At 40.5% G+C, this 19,060-nt stretch overlaps 1 protein-coding gene across 1 annotated transcript; it reads left to right on the plus strand.

The window, feature by feature from the left end:
• Positions 1-8,111: 8,111 nt before the first annotated feature.
• Positions 8,112-17,446, plus strand: ptcd2 (pentatricopeptide repeat domain 2). Its single transcript, XM_062988625.1, has 10 exons — positions 8,112-8,229; positions 10,746-10,838; positions 11,007-11,136; positions 13,596-13,713; positions 13,907-13,985; positions 14,108-14,199; positions 15,174-15,287; positions 16,400-16,474; positions 16,564-16,677; positions 16,911-17,446. Exons 1-10 carry the CDS (start codon positions 8,112-8,114, stop codon positions 17,127-17,129), a joined length of 1,152 nt encoding a protein of 383 aa, XP_062844695.1. The 3' UTR covers positions 17,130-17,446.
• The last annotated feature ends 1,614 nt before the right edge of the window (positions 17,447-19,060 follow it).

A 19,060-nucleotide genomic window follows, 5' to 3' on the forward strand; every position in this document is an offset into this window, starting at 1 on the left:
ACAGTGGCATGCGAACATTTGGGCACCCCGGTCAAAATTACTGTTACTGTAAACAGTTAAGCAAGTTGAAGATAAAATTATCTCCAAAAGGCATGAAGTTAAAGATGACACAACATTTTTTTTTTTTATTATGTCTCTATAATGAATTACATCTTGGTTGTGAGGTTGTAGTAAATGCTGTTCATCATCCTCTTCATCCTGCACATCATCGCCATGGTCTCCTGGCTCCAAGCAAACACTGTGTAGAATGCAACAGACACTGCTGAGCTGATGGACTGGACATTCCTCATGTGAAGGCATCGGAGTCTCCTAAACTTTGCCGAAGGCATGCTCAATGACCACACGGCCAGTGTTTAGTTTTCTATTAAAGCGCTTCTGCCTAGCTGTCAAGTGCCCATTGTCTCTGTAAGGCCTCATCAGTTGGGGCAATAGAGGGTAGGCTGAATCCCCAATTATATACATCCCTTGTGGGACCAAGGACAGACAGGGGATCTTCTTCTAAAAGACAAGCAACCTCTGTGAGGCGAAAGGCTCTGGCATCATGCCAGCTACCAGGATGACCCACGCTGATGTGGGTGAACTGCCGGTGACTGTCACAAAATCCAGTGAGAATGATAGAATAGAACTGTTTCCTGTTAAAATATGCCAGGGGGTTGTCACAGTGTGGCTTCTGAATATGAATGTGGCATCCATCTACTGCACAGATAGTGTTTGGAAATCCAGCTGCTTGAAAGCCTAACAAAGAATTGTGCAGGGTTTGTCCTAAAGGCCAGGAAATGTGGTGTGCCATGTGAGTACAAAACTCATGGAGATGTTTGGCAAGAGTGGATTTTGTGATATTGAATCTGTCTGAAATACCCATATATGACTCCTGGTTCGACAGTGTCCATAGACAGGCTAGGACACTCTTTGTCAGTGGCAATTTTGTCTGCTGTGGATTCATATAGACAGGGCCAATGGTGCTTATAAGATCCTACATAGTAAGTGAGAGAAAAGAAGGTTATCATATCGTACCTCCACTTGTCCTTTGGAGAGTCTGAAATGACCTCTAAATTCTAAGAGACTATAGAGGGGGACCACATCCTCTACACAATGTTGTATTTTTGGAACAAGCCTAAAGAAGGGTAAATGTGATTGTCCTTACGTAGACAATATAATTAGACAGTTTGGACTTTAAGCCACTTTGACACAATATAATTGCAGTCTATTTACCATATACACAACCATAATGATGATTAAGGTCTGATTGAGTGCACTTTATAATTTCCATCTAATTATTTCTAAAACACTTTTACGTACATTGTTTTATCATATTCACTAATTCTACCTTGAACAAACCGTATATTTGGAATTATGTATTCACACGTTTTCATGTGAAATGTTTCAATAGACAGTCTTGAAAAATAGGCTACTTAGTTTAGGTCTATTCATTTAAATTGTTGTAGACAAATATTTAAATCTATTCAATAACATAAATATGTTTTTGATAACATGTTTGTTAGAACCAATCTACAAGATAAATGAATGATGAGTAAAGCTATATTTATTTACAGATTTTACAGAAACTTAGTTTGACACTTTATGGTCATCTATATTCACCACTATGGATTTGGAAAACAAACGCTGGGTTTAACCTGCTCAATGATCAAGAATGTTTAGTTCGATTTCACGCAAAAGCAGAGCGATTTCTACTGCATTCACTTCATCAGCCACAAAGAACGCAAACGCCGCGAGATCCGCTGTAGCTCACGTGGGTTGCAGGTGGCGACTGTCCGACTTGACGGCTTTCTTTTAACCTCCTCCCCCAACTGCAACCGGCAGCTCTCGCTGACCACCAAGGCGAGGCGCAGTTCATCTCGAACAAGCCTAATTTCACCTGCTGTTGTGCAAATGGAACAGACAACAGGTAGAAATGAGAGGCAATTAGCAAGACAACCCCTATAAAGGAGTGGTTCTGCAGGTGGTGACCACAGACCATTTCTCTCTTCTCTTCCTTTCTGGCTGATGTTTTGGTCACTTTTGCATTTTGTCAGTGCTCTCACCCCTAGAGGTAGCATGAGGTGGTGTCTACAACCCACAGAAGTTGCTCAGGTAGTGCAGCTCATCCAGGATGGCACATCAATGCGAGCTGTGGCAAGAAGGTTTGCTGTGTCTGTCAGCACAGTGTCCAGAGCATGGAGCAGATACCAGGAGACGTGGAGGGGGCCGTAGGAGGGCAACAACCCAGCAGCAGGACCGCTACCTCCTCCTTTGTGCCAGGAGGAACAGGAGGAGCAGTGCCAGAGCCCTCCAAAATGACCTCCAGCAGGCCACTAATATCCATGTTTCTGCTCAAACTGTCAGAAACAGACTCCATGAGGGTGGTTTGCCAGAGAACACCAAGATTGGCAGATTCGCTATTGGCACCCTGTCCTTTTCACGGATGAGAGCAGGTTTACAGTGAGCACATGTGACAGACGTGACAGAGTCTGGAGACGCCGTGGAGAACGTTCTGCTGCCTGCAACATCCTCCAGCATGACCGGTTTGGCAGTGGGTCAGTAATGGTGTGGGGAGGCATTTCTTTGGAGGGCCACACAGCCCTCCATGTGCTAGCCAGAGGTACCCTGACTGCCATTAGGTACCGGGATGAGATCCTCAGACCCATTGTGAGACCATATGCTGGTGCAGTGGGCCCTGGGTTTCTTCTGATGCATGACAATGCTTGTGGCTGAAGTGTGTCAGCAGTTCCTGCATGATGAAGGCATTGATGCTATGGACTGGCCTGCCCGTTCCCCAGACCTGAATCCAATCGAGCACATCTGGGACATCATGTCTCGTTCCATCCACCAACTGTCCAGGAGACTGGACCACAGACTGTCCAGGAGTTGACTGATGCTTTAATCCAGGTCTGATAGGAGATCCCTCAGGAGAACATCCGCCGCCTCATCAGGAGCATGCCCATGCGTTGTAGGGAGGTCATACAGGCATGTGGAGGCCACACACACTACTGAGCCTCATTTTAACTTGTCTTGAGGAATTTCCACTGAAGTTGGATCAGCCTGTAATTTGATTTTCCACTTTGATTTTGAGTATGATTCCAAATCCAGACCTCCATGGGATAATAATTTTGATTTACATTGATCATTTTTATGTTATTTTGTTCTCAACGCATTCCACTATGTGATGAATAAAGATTTTCAACTGGAATATTTCATTCATTGAGATTTAGGATGTGTTATTTTAGTGTTCCCTTTTTTTTTTGAGCAGTGTATAAGTATTTCATAATCACAATATTATGTACAGTAAATGATGAAAGACCTTCAACCCCAAATCAGAAAATGTTGGGACAGTATAGAAAATGCAAAATAAAAAAGAATTACTTTTATTTAAATTTTGCTGCATTGGAGACAGTATGAACCCAATATATTTTACAAGAATTGTTAATAAAATAATAATAATAATCATTATTATTATTATTATTAAAAATCCTTTATGGCACCAAAGCTCCACCTCTTTCTGCTGTATCTGATACTCAGAGCGGTAGAGAACAGAGTGGCGACACTCCCATAGTGAACCGTTGTAACGGGGCGGGACATTTTTTTCGGTTTCATTCAGCTTCCGGTTTGTGGAGCTCTGAAAAGTTCCAAACAACCCATAGAGCCCCATTTATTTCCACTACTTAGCAAGCATTTTCAGCTGTATATTGCTTTGTTTAAAAAAAATAATGAAGTCTAATCAAGAGTCTTGTTACAGAAATAATAATAAAACATAAGAGCCATAATAAATCATGCTACTTTTACTTTCATAATTAAGTAAATTTGAAGGTAAATACTTTAGTACTTTTACTCAAGTGGAGGTAAAGAGTATTTTTACTTTTATTACTACTTTTACTGGAGTAATATTTTAACTTGGATATCTCTACTTTAACTCAACTATATGGTTTCTGTACCTTGTCCACCACTTACATTAGACAAAATGAACTTGTGCATATTCATAATGAATTCATTAATCAGAATCAGAATCAGAATCAGGCTTTATTGGCCAAGTATGCTCACACATACAAGGAATTTGTTTTTGGCTACACAGATGCTTGCAGTGCACGAAAAATACAGTAAAGACAATCTTATTCACACAGCTCACACTCTCCTTACACACACATTCATACCCGTAAACATAGAAAACATTTGTAAACATTTAGCATGTGCAATTTACATTGTGGTTTTAAAAAAGGTGCAGTTTTGAGCAATATAAAAACTATAGAAAATAGAAAAAAATATATAAATAAAAAATGGAAGTAAAAGTGAAAATCCTGTGTATGCTATTACATAAATTAAATAGGTAGTTTTGATGTGCAAGTGTCCCGGGCATTAACAGTACAGTAGTGTTCAATTGTTCATGAGCGTAATGGAGTTTGGATAAAAGCTTCTCTGTAGCCTGGTCGTTCGGGTCTTCATGTGGCTGAAGCATCGGCCTGATGGAAGGCACCGAAACAGGTGATGGCCAGGGTGAGACGGGTCAGTGATGATTTTCTCTGCACGCTTCCTGGTTCTGGAGGCATGCAGGTCCAGCAGTGTGGGCAGCTTTACACCGATGGTCCTCTCTGCAGACTTGATGATGCGCTGCAGTCTCTTGGTGTCATGTTTTGTGACAGCGCTGCCCCACACTGTGATGGATGTGGTGACGATGGACTCTATGATGGCTGTGTAGAACTGCACCATCAGCTCTTGGGGTAGGTTGAACTTCCTTAGCTGGTACAGGAAGTACATTCTCTGTTGAGCCCTCTTGATGATGGAGTTGATGTTGCTGTCCCACTTCAGGTCCTTGGAGATCGTTGTGCCCAGGAACTTGTAGGACTCCACAGCCATCACAGTTCTGTCTAGGATGGTGAGTGCTGGCAGGGTTGGGGGGCTCCTCCTGAAGTCCACGGTCATCTCCACTGTTTTAGCTGTGTTCAGCTCCAGATTGTTCTGACTGCTCCAGAGGACAACCTGATCAACCACCCGTCTATAAGCAGACTCATCACTGTCACTGATGAGACCAATGTAGTGTCATCTGCAAACTTCAGGATTTTAACAGAGGAGTCCATGGAGGTACAGTCATTTGTGTACAGCGAGAAGAGCAGTGGGGAGAGTACACAACCCTGTGGGGCACCCGTGCTGATGGTTCGGGTCCCTGAAGTACACTTTCCCAGCCTCACCTGCTGTTTTCTGCCAGTAAGAAAGTCAGTTATCCACTGGCAGGTGGAGGCTGGTACGCTGAGTTCAGTCAATTTGCTGTGTAATTGTCCTGGAATAATTGTGTTGAAGGCTGAGCTGAAGTCCAAGAACAGAATTCTTGCATAAGTTCTCGGGTGATAAAGGGTGTTGAAGGATGAAGTGGAGACCCATGTTCACTGCATCGTCCACCGACCGGTTGGCCCGATAGGCAAATTGCAGGGGGTCTAGCAGGGGGTCCGTGATTTCCTTAATGTGGTTGAGAACCAGTCTTTCAAAGGACTTCATGACCACAGAGGTCAGGGCAACAGGTCTGTAGTCATTTAGTCCTGTGGTAGTTGTCTTTTTGGGAATGGGTATTATTGTGGAGCATTTAAAACAGGATGGAACCACACACAGCTCCAGTGATCTGTTGAAGATCTTAGTGAAGACAGGTGCAAGCTGGTCTGCACAGGTCCTCAGGCAGGAGGGAGAGATTCCATCAGGACCTGGGGCCTTCTTGACTTCCTGTTTTTAAAAAAGTCTCAGCACGTCTTCCTCGCAGATCTTGAGGGCAGGCTGGATGGGTGGCTGATAGTCAGATGGGTGCGAAGTGGTGTTGGATGGGAGCTCGTTGCTGGGCTGTTCAAACCTGCAGTAGAATCTGTTAAGGTCGTCGGCCAGTTGACGATCTCCCATTTTCTGTGTAGGTGGCCTTTTGTAGCTGGTGATGTTCTGCAGACACCTCCAGGCGGTTGATGGCTCATTTGTGGACATCATACTGCTTAGCTTGTTGGAGTAGTTCTTCTTTGCAGCCTTGATCTCTTTGGTTAGGATGTTCCTTGCCTGGTTGCAGCGCCCAATCCCCACTTCTATATGCTACCTCCTTAGACCGGCGCAGCTGTTTCAATTTGGCATTAAACCAGGGCTTGTCATTATTATATTTAATGCGAGTCCTGGTGAGAACACAGATGTCTTCACAAAAGCTGATGTATGAGGTCACAGTGTCCGTGTATTCATCCAGGCTGCTTGTGGCATCATCAAACACACACCAGTCTGTTAATTCCATGCAGTCCTGAAGTCTTACTTTAGCCTCATTAGTCCATTCCTTCACCGTGCTGACCACAGGTTTGGCACACTTGAGCTTCTGTCTGTAGGTCGGGAGAAGATGAACTAAACAGTGGTCAGATAGTCCCAGTGCTGCACGAGGGACAGACGCACCTTTAAATACAGTATAGCAGTGATCTAAAATGTTGCTCTCCCTGGTGGGGCAGGTAACATGCTGTCTGTATTTAGGTAGTTCGTTGTTAAGTTTTGCTCTGTTAAAGTCTCCTAAAATGATGAAAACAGAGTCTGTGTGTTTGTGCTCGGCGCTGAGAATCTGATCAGCGAGTGCGCTCAGTGCCTCGCGCGCGCACGCTTGAGGTGGAATGTAAACAGCAACAAGCACAACTGATGAAAACTCCCGCGGACAATAAAACGGTCTACAGTTCAAGAAAAGTGATTCCAGATTAGGGCTGCATGTTTTCATTAACACTGTGACATCTGTACACCAGCCTTGGTTGATATAAAAGCAAATTCCGCCGCCTTTTTTCTTGCCGGAAAGCTCCGCGTCGCGGTCCGCTCGGTGGAGATGAAAGCCGTGCAGGTGGAGCGCGCTGTCCGGGACGGAATCGGTGAGCCAGGTCTCAGTGAAGCACAGTACAGCAGAGAGAGAAAAGTCCTTGTTGGTACGGTTTAACAGTGAAAGTTCGTCCATTTTATTTCCTAAAGAGCGAAGGTTTGTCATGTGGATGCTGGGTAGCGGTGTACGAAGTCTGCGCTGTCGGAGTTTGACGAGCGCTTCCCACGTCTGCGCATCCGCCTGCGTCTGCTCAGGAGCGCAGCCGCTCCGCTGACCAAAATGTCCAAAAAACTGTCCGAAAATGAAAAATCAGGAAATATACCTCGTGGCATGAGCTGCCTGATGTTCAGCAGATCTTCTGTGCTGTATTGGAGTGTGTTTGGATCACACATGCCAGAACAAACAAACATAAACAAACAAAGCACTACGGAGCTCCTAACCAGTGTCGCCATCTGCGTAATGTATTACATGTAGGAATAAATTATTAATCACTCATGAAATAAGACATGAATTAATGCTATTTCATGTACCTGCACTATAATGTTAAAGGTACGGTAGTGTGTTTATGAATCTGTTCATTCAGTGCAGGTAAACCTTATTAATCCAGCCACATGGCTTAGTGTTTAGCCAAAATGATTATTATTATGAATCCTCAGGAAAGTGAAGGGAGATTAGTTTATGCACAAAAAAAATAAAAATAATAATCTTTAATCTCTTTACTGTATATTGTCTCTACTACTTAATGATATCACAATATGTAATGTATGCTAATATAATGCACTGTGTTAACAAGAACGACCTATTAACAAGTCATTATAAACATCAAGCTTCCACTTCATATACCAAATTGACATTAAAGCAGATGCAGTAAATGTAAAGGCAGTTGAAATACCCAGAAATTGTACAAATGTTTATTATTTAGCGTTTTATATTTCATTCCCTGCTGCCTGTCCCATCTGAGAACATGACAGAGCCGGTTTTTTTGGGAACTATTGGAGGGTTACATGAACCACGTGACCGCGTGGCGGCGAGCTCAGGGAGTGTCGCAACTCTCTCTGTACGGCTCTGCTGATACTGAAACGAGACGTATTGGGAGATTTTAAGTTTCCGTAAAATGCGGGGGGACTTGGAGTTCATGTTACCTAAAATACCTGTTCCAGCAAAATGCATGTTTTGTTAGGTGATTTGTGACAAAGGTTTTTTATTTTAAAAAAGTTTGCAACGAAGACCACTTTAATTTATAATGATTTCAAATGAAACCTCAGTAACTTGACGGCGGTTTCTCCACTTTCGTTTGGTACAGTCAAAAGACAACATGGCGCTGCGCGGACTTGGCTGTATTCGGTTTGTGCTTCATAGTCATCAATACGCTACAAAAGAATCTGTACTTCGTTGGCTATTGCAGTCGGGCTGTTTTAAATGTAGAGTCGGAGGTGTGTTTTCGTTATTTATTGTCACTAGTTCAACATGTTAATAATGCTTAATGTCTCTATTCTGATGTATGACGTTATGGTAGTATTTAATAGGATAGTTCAGTTTGCTTGAAGTTTGGCTTATCAGAGTACGCCTGGTCCCGAAAGAGTATTTATAAATATTAATTGGGTTGTCAAAAATCTTTTCAATAAATAAAATGATCATTTAAAAGCTGCATTTTGTTTTTAATCTGGTTGTCTTTATCTTAAATTAAAATAAAAAAATCTTGGAAAATCTAGTAGTAAAAAGTAGTAACAGTTGAATTAATCTAAATGGTTGGAGTACAATCAGTGAAGGTACCAGATAGGTGTTCCTAATAAAGGCTCAGTGAGTGTACATGTTTGAAAAAACAGCATTTAAAGAAAATAACAACTTGCCACCTTTTTAGCTTGGGGTGACTCTTATGCTTTAGGATGGTAGCCAGTGGCACAGATGGAGAGATGGATTCCACTAAATTCCAGAAAATTTCGAAAGCAAAAGTGATGGACAGAAAACTAAACAAAGTACAGGAATCCAGCTTCTGGGCAAAATTCTGACTGACGGCAACCCATTTTTGTCTAGTCAGTTCTTGCAGTTGATCACAATATCTGTGTTTTTGTTTGTCCACTCGCTTTTTGAGGATTGACCACAGGTTCTCAATGTGATTGAGATCTGGGGAATTTCCTGACCATGGACCCAAAATTTTAATGTTTTGTTCACCAAGCCACTTAGTTATCACTTTTACCTTGTGACATGGTGCTCCATCATGCTGGAAAAAGCATTGTTTATCACTAAATCGCTCTTGGATTGTTGGGAGAAGTTGCTTTTAGAGGAGGGATTGGCTAGTCTTATTTCTCCCTAGGTGTGAATAAGTAATGCATAGTTCGCACTACACGATTTTTGCCCTGCTTTTCGCTCGCCGACAGATTGCTGCTAGGTGTGCCACCTCGGAGGCAAATCGGTGCCTCTAGATCACTATGTGTGAACTGTTCAACGACTCAATTCGAGCAGCTCACTGATCATTCGCAGACTCAAGAAAAATATGTAGCATGCTAATTATCTGGACCTGTCGGTGACTCAAACTCCTGTAGTGTGAAAAAAGTTGCGAACAGGTTATGACTGGCCGTGAGTGTGGTGTTGAACTACAGCCAATGAGAATGCAGGATACGGAGCGAGGGGAACCCGGGGAGGAAGTTGTAAATGTGTGAGGCAGGGGCATAATATTGTGGGCATAATACCAACGTTGCATTGCAAAAAAAATCCTGCTCTCTGTGCAGAAAAGACAATCCCGCCACTCAGGTGGCGCAGCGGTAAAAAGACACGCTGCAACCAGAGCTGGATTCTGAGTACCTCGTATCAAATCCAGCTCTGCCTCACCGGTTCGAGGCTGAGTGGCTGTATGAGCAACGATTGGCCGGTTGCTCAGTTGGGGGGTGGGACAAAGAACCGGATGTGGGTCTCTCTCTGTCAGAATGCGATTGCGATCTCTGCCGGCTGATTGGAGGCGCCTGCACAGAGATGAGGAAGAGTGCCCTTAGGGTGTGTCTCTCCGCATGCAACGCTAGGTGGCGCCAAACTCATCAATGTATGGGTGGCAAAAATGCATCCCATGTTTTGGAGGGGATGTGGGTTAGCTTCAATTTCCTCGGTCAGGGCAGGGTTCGGCATAGACAGAGAGGAAGCCCGATGCAAATTGAACAATTGGATGCGCTAAAGGGGGAGAAAAAAAAAAGACAATCCCTGCTGGCCGCTTAGCCAAATCCACTTCTTCACCTAGAATCTTTACTCTTTGTTTTTTTGCTGCATATCAGCGCACAAACAACTGATCGCTTGCTTCTTGTTGATGTGCATATTTGGACATGATATCATTAAACATTTTGTCACTTTCGACATGTGTCTTTGTGACAAAACGTGGTTTGGGAGACCAGAGAGACTCGCCTTCAATTTCTCTTGGTCATAGATCTGGTAGTGTGTAACCTCCTATCGTCGATCAATCGTGTAGTGTAAAAAACCACAATGACTTAAAACACTCCCAATTACAAGAGATCAAGTTGTGTAGTGTGAACTGTACAGCAATCTGAATACTTTAAAAGTCGTGTAGTGTGAACTTACCATAAGGAGGATCGTGTGGCACCTTGCTGCCTAACTGACTGTTTAGCAATTGGTTAGATTCAAGCTAAATACTATAGTATTTGTGCTGGTCTGAAAGAGTAGGCAGTCATAGTCATCAGACAAGTGACCTTAAATTAAAATTCTATATTTTAGGTCAAAAGGGTAATCCATATAGTTAGACTTTTCATAGAGTGTGCAATAATCATAGTCAGGTGACAAATACCATGACAAATAGGTGTCAAAAAAGACAAAATGATTTTTTACTCTAATGTAACACTTAATAATAAATCTAAAACATGTAAACATGTTGTGTTAACAATTTTACATAATAAAACAGAAGTGTTCGCTAAATTATTGCTCACACCTGGTGTAATCTTATTTTCAGCCAAGCGCTGTCTTCTCTCAGAGGATGTAGTGAGATTGCAAGAATTTCAGCAGAAGAAACTCGCTGTAGCCCAACAAGTGCCTGGATCAAAAAGTTGGTGTTGGAGATTTTACCTTTAAGATTAATTATCCATTCAGAACCATTTCAGACTGCTTTCTAATTAATTCAAGATCTTTATACTGTTGTATTGTATCTGTTATGAATGCATCGTGTTGGAGAGTGAGGTTCTAAAAACATTCTTATTGTTTTCCTACATTTTAGGGCAGTTTTTTGATGCAATAAATCAAAAAATGGAAAAGAATGAATTGATTCTAAAGGATGAACTGAAGCTGCTCCTACTTCTCTGTCAGTCACCTGATGACATGGTAACAGCTAGAAATGCTATTTACAGGTAGGCTAATATAAAGTATATGTAAATTATAAATTACCTCAAATTATCCATGCTTTTCTTTGCACCTATCAAATTGCCACAACCTCAACAACATCAGCAATAAAGATAAAACAAAAAGTGTGTTCCACCTCATTTTCGGGTTTGTTGCCACATAGTTGTTTTTTTACAAGCAGGTTGTTGGTGCCCCACAGCCACAGTGACTCCTCCAGGTACTCCAGCCATTTGTCCAGTGTTATAGCAGTAAAATTAAGGGATTACTAAAGATAAATGAATAATAAATAGACTTAGGATCACAAGTCTATATACATTTTGTCTTTTTAGTCTATAAACATTTTGTTCTCTAACAGGACATATTTGCATGAACAACCCCAATTCCAAAAAAGCTGGGATGGTAAAAAAATGAAAATAAAAACTATGGTAAGGCACACAAGGAAGGCACATCATCTTTATTGATTTTTGTAAATAACGCATGTATTTCTTCATCTGCCAGTGCTTCATATTTTAATGGCCTATTACACATTGTGTAAAATGTGTTTTAAATTGGAGAGTTGTACACTGTTTATTTAACATTTTAGATATTTTATTTTTTAAGTCATACTTAGATTTTCTTGAATGTAAGTAAACATACCCGGCAGCCAAAATTGGGTTTGCATTTGCTTCCGGTCCTTGTCAAGGGCTTCTGCTTTGTCCTACCTGGTAAATGTCCTTCTTTATGTGATTCAAGGGTGTCCACTTTGTTGTTTGACACTGGGAGGTACCCATCATATTGCAGTCTTTGGAATCCAATGGTTGGCAATTGAAAGGACATGGTGAAGGACATGGCCGGCCATTGGGAGTCTTTTTCGGCAATGGTGGTATGGATGTTGCATGTGCCTTGCTTTGGAACTCTTTTTGTTGGTGATGTGGTCGAGGCTTGGATCTTGAGTATATGGTGGTGGCACCTCTGCTGGAAGACATCAAGCCTGCTGATGCTTTCCAAGTTTTGCTGGCATAGATGGCTGTTGGGATTACAATAGAAGTGAACTGGCAGAGCTTGATCTTATAGAGGGTAGGGGGGATCAAATGTTATTAATTTTTCCAAAGAGAATGTTCCCTGCTGCTTTTCCATTTTGGCACTTGACATCCAACCTCCACAACTCCACTCTGGGTTATGACACTACACAGGTACTTTATGTCCACTAACTTCCAACTACTGTGACCTGAGTATGGGATCCAGCTCTGATGTGTGTACCTGCTTGCTTTATGATACAGCCCAGGACTACAAAGATGCCAAAGGGGAGGCAGTATGCAGCCCTTATTGACCCTGGTGACAATCTCCAATAACTCAATATGGTGGTTTTTTATTGTTGATGCAGCAGCTCGATCCCAGATGTTCTTAAAGATGAAAACAAAACTGACTGGCGTGCCATAGAAGTGGAGGATATGCCATATCAATTTGGGATGGAAGCTACTAAAGGCCTTCTTGAAGTCCATAAAGTTAATGGCTAGGATTTGTACTCAACAAACTCAAAAAACCCTTGTTCTGCTCTTTCTGTGCATTTAAGAGCATTTAAGAGCTTCCTGGTATTGATCAGAACATTTGCATTGCCCTTCAAAACTAAAACTGTATAAATTGCAAGCAGTTAAGCGTCAAGGGCCTTGCTCAAGGACCCAACTGTGGCAAGCTGGCAGATGTGGGCCGTAAACCAATCCCATTACTAGTCCTGTACTCTAACCGCTGAGCTACACCTGCCCTGGGTTTCGCAACTCTAGAACAAAGCCACTGGCAACAGTGGAGTCCTTGAGCTTCTCTGTGGTAAACAGCCTTTCTGGGGCAGCATAGTTTTGGTTTTAAGGCATAGTAATAAAAATATATATTTGTATATACATCATATTTTATCTCATGATTTCTTAATTTCACTACCAGCATGCTGAAACCACATTCATATTATTTTTCACTTACTAAATAAAGATTATTTTAAAAATAATCCCACAGTATTAATTAGTATTATGACATTAAGGAGGCTGTTGAACTGTTTTCTTATTTCTAAAAGAAATCATAAAAATCTTTTTGGAGACAGGCCAGTACCCATGCCTGCTGTTTCTGATGACTTTGTCTGGAACCAAGCCAAGTGCAGTATCAGACCTTGGGCTGAGATTATTACTGACATCCTATAGGCTAGGTTTTGGTGCTTACATGGGTACTTGACTATCATAAACAGTGCCTGATTTATCTGTCCCAAAAGGTTTCAGGATCGTTTAACAACTACGTAAAACACCCTTTAAATAGTGGACTTTACTGTGACTTTGATCTGGGTAATGGTAATATTTTCATGACAAGTTTTACATGATTACATGATTGTATTGTAGTTTATACAGTGTTGTGATGTCATTGTATGGGGACATTTTCTTGGTTTAGGATTGCCTAAGGATTTCTATACAGATAAGGACGTACTTTAACTTCCTCATGTTCTGTGCAGGTACCATGAAGAGAATTGTAATATGGCATTTGGAGAGTTTAGGTTTGGACCATTATTTATACGGCTGTGTTACGAGCTGGGCCTGGATAATTTAGCAGTTGCTACACTAACCGATAAGGTACTAATGTACACTCTTCATACAGATGCTTAGAGAATTGTTTGCTAGTGACTTTTTTACATTCATCATGATATTTGTACTGTTTTCATATGTTTATCTAATACTATAATTGAGCTACAATATGCCATTGGCAATTGATTTCTTGTGTTTTTTATATGTATGCTAACTTGCTTGTTGTTTGTTTCCTTTTAAGAGGCTTAAAGGATTTTTTCAGGACTGTACATCCTTTAACATTGCTATTGATTTGCTCTTTACCAAAAAACACTTCGAAGGTAATACTTATTTTTATAACTCATTTTTATAAATGCACAAAACTTTAATTTGTAAATGTTAAGCAAATTATTTAACCTGCCAAAAGCATCTAGTTACAGTTATGTACTAATATATATTATAGGTGCCCTGAATCTGGTGAAAGAAATGAAAACACAGGGTGTGGCTTTCAACAAGGACACATTCACACTGGCCTTTGCTACCTGCTACAAATTAGTATGAGATATTTTAAATTAATGCTCCTTACATTGGTAATACATTTGTTCTTTAAATTATAGAAAATGTGGTATGGATAAATGTTTTAATAAGTATGCAGTTTATGAAAAGTGTACAATTATCATTTGTAAAAATGCATCCTTTAGAGCAGGGGTGTCAAACTCAAGGCCCGGGCCAGATCCGTATGATTGTTGTGATGGTTCGAGTCGTTACAGAGACGCGCTTATAATTTAATGCGCTCCTATTAGCGTAATTAGTGTAATTAGTATCTTTACACACAATTTTAACTCGTTATTTTACGTTTGGTTAAATCTCATATTGTACCAGATGTAACACTTGACTACAGCTGTGTGCTTTTACTGTATTAGGTTCTTTATTGTTTTTATTGTTTGTATTTTTACTTCATTTTGATGCACACAGTGTATCACACAGCTGGGAAGCAAATAAACCAACTGTATTCTGAAGGGAGCTGTCTGTCTGTCTAGCTGAGAAAGGGGGATAAACTATTAGTGAGGGCAGAATGATTGTCTTAAAAATACACTGTAAAATCCTAAATGAACTGCATCTTTCAAAATGCATGCTGATTTTGTGACCTGCAAAGTGACACAGCCCACCAGTAGATGATGTTACACATATTTACACATGATCCTAAAATGTACAAGAAGATAATTAAGAAAATTAAGCATAAGGAGGAAATTTAATGAAAGTGAAAACAAGTTTGTGCTTCAGGAAGAAAAACCGGTGCGTCTCTTGTGTTATGAGGCTGTCTGTGGTAAAGTAGAACAATATAAATGCAGAATTCAGCCTCCAAGAAAAACAGCAATGTGACTGCAATCACAGCAGGATACGTTACAATCGGCCCTTTGAGGGCCACCATAATGCTGATGTGGCCCTCGGTGAAAATGAGTTTGACACCCCTGCTTTAGAGAATTGTCAGCATAGCTATTTTACTTCCTGTTTATTGTGACTACTAGAATACCCCAAAGTCGTACCAGATATGCTTGGCCCTGCTGGAGGAGGGTCAGACCATGGGCAGTATCATCCCTAGACATGCTTATTGCATTGCAGTTGCCTTTGCTCTCGAGCAGGTAGGTGTTATAATAGTGAAGATGCTTTATTTCATTCAGGTTTGTGTGATACCTGCCGAACACCTGTCTTAATACTTACAGGAATGACAATCTAATGACCATACTAAGACTAAGAGAGAAATCTTTAACCAAACCAAAATGAAAACAGTCCTTAATTTCTTGACAAACTTTGGTCTATAAGATTAATAATAAATGTTCAGACTCTTAATGTATTAAGAAACCATCTTTATAACCTGGGAGTGGTGTCTAATGGTCTGTTCATTATACAGAATGAAGCAAGTCAAACGTATTGTATCATAATGATTAGACATTTGTATCATATTGTATCATGATATCGTATTGTATCATAATGATTAGACATTTCGAGTATCAGTCAAAACAATCATTCATAAATAAAGTTTGCTAGAGTTTTAGTGAAATGTAAAGTGTCGTTACTATATGTCTGCCAGATGGGGCTTTACTTCTTTAAGTCAGATGTGATCAATATATACAAGAAAGTAATGATAAACAATTTTTGTGTATATAATGGATGTTTAACACACTTACGCATGTTTTTTTTCTATTTTAAATTCTCATACTGGGCACTGCCATACTTCAAATGTATATTTGTTGCTGTTAGTAGTATAACCGATTCCCAGGTGGAGCAGTCTGGGTCCTTTCTGTGTGGAGTTTGCATGTTTTCCCCGTGTCCATGTGGGTTTCCTCTGGTAGCTCTGATTTCCTCCCACAGTCATAAGACATGCAGTCAGGTTAATTGGAGATACTAAAATTGCCCTTAGATGTGGGTGTGTGTTAAGGTGTAAATGTGTTTGTGTGTCTGCCCTGCGATGGACTGGCGCACTGTCCAGGGTGTTTCTTGGTGCCTTGCGCCCACTGGAGGCTGGGATAGGCTCCAGCTTCCCCCGCAACCCTGATTAGGATAAGTAACTTAGAGAGTGAGTGCTGTTATTAGTTTAAATGTTATGTACATGGTTTAAGCTGTAGGTTTCTATTGATTTTAGAAAATGGTCTACACACAGACATGCCTACAAGCCAGCTATGTGTGTTATTACAATAGTTACGAAATGTACATGTGTAAACCAGCAATTTTTCTTTTAACTTGTGTGCCACAGGATGATGTTGAGCAAGCACAAAGTATATATTCTCAGATCATGAACACAGACAGCAGACTATGCCAAAACTTAAGAGTAAGTTAACCTTCTTGTGTTTTTATACAAGGTTGTAAGTAAAATTAAGATACTGTATCATTCTCATATTTCTCTTTGATTGTTTTTAGGTACTTTTGTTGGCAAGGGCAGGATCAATAAAAGATGTGCTCTCAGTCCTCAGAACAGCCATGTTGTCCAATAGTTCGGCATTTGTAAAAAAGCCAGACTTCTGTCAAGATGTGGTATACACTGTTGTCATTGATTATTGATACTGATCGTTAATATGTATTTGAGACTTAAGGACTTTAAGGATTTAACTCTAGGAATTTAGATTCTGGCGATTCATATTTCTTTGAACATTTTACAAACAGTAAAATTAATTAATTACATAATTAGTGACTGAATACTAATTTGATTAAAATAATTAAGTAGTAGAATGAGCATTTTCAAACTTTTATTTCTGTCTTCATTTTAGGTAGATGTGTTAAGAGAGAGAAGTCAAGATGGACCATGGAAGTTGCAAGTGGAGCATTTGGTGAGGCAACTACAGCAGACAGGTCAGGTGACTATACAGAGCCTCGACCACTTGTTATGCCGAACACCTGTTGGGAAAAAAAGGTTTCTGGCAATTCTGGAAGATGGAAGCAGGAGGACCACCAGTCGAAGGACTCTGAGACCACTGTTGTCAGAATAAAAACACACAATGTCAGTGAAGCCTTGCCTGTAGTTACAGTTCAGTTTTACCCCCAGTGTGAACAGAGCGCCACAGAGTGATCGTCCAGAAAACTGCATGTTCAAAATAAATGACGGTTCTAGACTCAAGTCTTTTACTTTTGATTTTGCAGTATTATGATCGTGTTATGGAAGCAATGCCAAATAGGACTTGGGAGTAGCCCATTAAATGAAATACATCCACAGACTGATGGCTTCTCTGTGAAATATCTTTTGGACATCCATATTTAACCTTTGAACATGGAAAATAGTTTTGACAATAAAGATAAATATTAAAAAGTTGTGTACTTTATTGTTTTACAAAGAAAATATTGTTTAACCATTTTTTCATGGCAGTTTTACATATTTAGAAATGTTTTATTTTTAAAAACACTTTTTCTTCTGTCTTTGCTTTGTTTGCTTTTAACCAAGACTGACGATCTAAATACGTATTATTTGATTGTTTTGTCGTTCTTTAAGATTGTTTTCCATACAGTAATGGAAAAACTATGCAGTGACTACTTATTAATAAGTAGTCACTGCATAGTTTTTCTTAAGAAATTATGCTAATTTGTTTCATTTTAACAGTCATAGCCATTTTAACCTTCCTGGTCAAATGTGTTTTAAGTAATAGTTTAAAGGTAAACAAAAATGGCAATTTCATGCACAATTTTATTAATCTAATAGTAATAGCAATGGTTTTTGGGTGAGAGAACAGGCGTACTAATGGAAATCCATGCACACATCTAAAGAACATCCAAAACTTAACTGGGGGTACATGGTGTTTTTGCCACACTTCAAACCAGCTTTCATAGGGTTTCGAATTGTTTTCAAACATTTCAAATCATTGAAACCGAGATGTCAAGGTCTTGGGGGATAATCATGTACTCTTTAGACCAGGGGTCCCCAACCTTTTTGAAACAGAGCTACTTCAAGGGTACTGAGTAATATGATGGGCTACTCTTTTGATCCTGAATAACATAAAGTTGCATGGTTCACCTTTACTGATAACTCAAACTCAAAAGAAGCTTTATTGGCATGACAAAATAGGACATTTGTATTGCAAAAGCTCAGTTACAGAGAAATAATAAAAATAACAATAAGAACAAAAATATACAAAACAGTTACAGGTGCAAAAATATAAAATAGAATAAAATATGAATATAAACAGTGCAAATAATAATAAAAAATTATAACATTTACAATAATGAGGTAGTCATAACAATTAGATTGTGTGCGTGTGTGTGTGTGTGTATGAGACATGGTCACCCACTGTCTCTCACTTGGTGGCAGGTGTGTGTATAGAGTGCTGCTAGTGTGCAGCTCTCTCTGTGCTCCCCCAGTAGGTGGGGCAGTTTGTCAGGGTCTGGGAGAGAGTTGAAGTCGGGGATGATGTTAAATTTGGGAAAGAATTGGGAGCGGATGTGGTGGTACTTGGTACACTGGGTGAGGAAGCGCAGCTCCGTCTCTACTGTACTAAGAGTGCAGTGCTGGCACAGCCTCTCCTCCCGGGGCAGCCAGGACTGGGTGTGTCGCCCCGTTTCCACGGCCAGGTTGTGTGCGCTCAGTCTGTACCTCGTCAGGGTGTTTCTTAATTTAGGGTCGGATACTGTGCTCAGATAATGTGTTGCACTGTAGTGTCTGTTTAGGGCCAAATAACACTGCATTTTACTCTGAGCTTTAGTTTCAGTTTCCCAATAATTCAGATATTTAGTTCTGAGTTTTTGTGTAATTTGGTTTATTCTAATTGGGTTTGCAGATTTCTCCTGTTCCTGAGTCTTTGTTGTTTTAGTGTGTGTTAGTAGTGTGTCTGTGTGTTAGTGGTGTATCGGTGCAGTGACTCAGGACCAGTTGGGTAAGGGGACTGGTATCTTTGCTCAGCTCTTGGTGTTTCAGGGCTTTATAATGATACGA

Source organism: Trichomycterus rosablanca, chromosome 26 (assembly GCF_030014385.1).
Source record: "Trichomycterus rosablanca isolate fTriRos1 chromosome 26, fTriRos1.hap1, whole genome shotgun sequence".
NCBI lineage: Eukaryota > Metazoa > Chordata > Actinopteri > Siluriformes > Trichomycteridae > Trichomycterus > Trichomycterus rosablanca.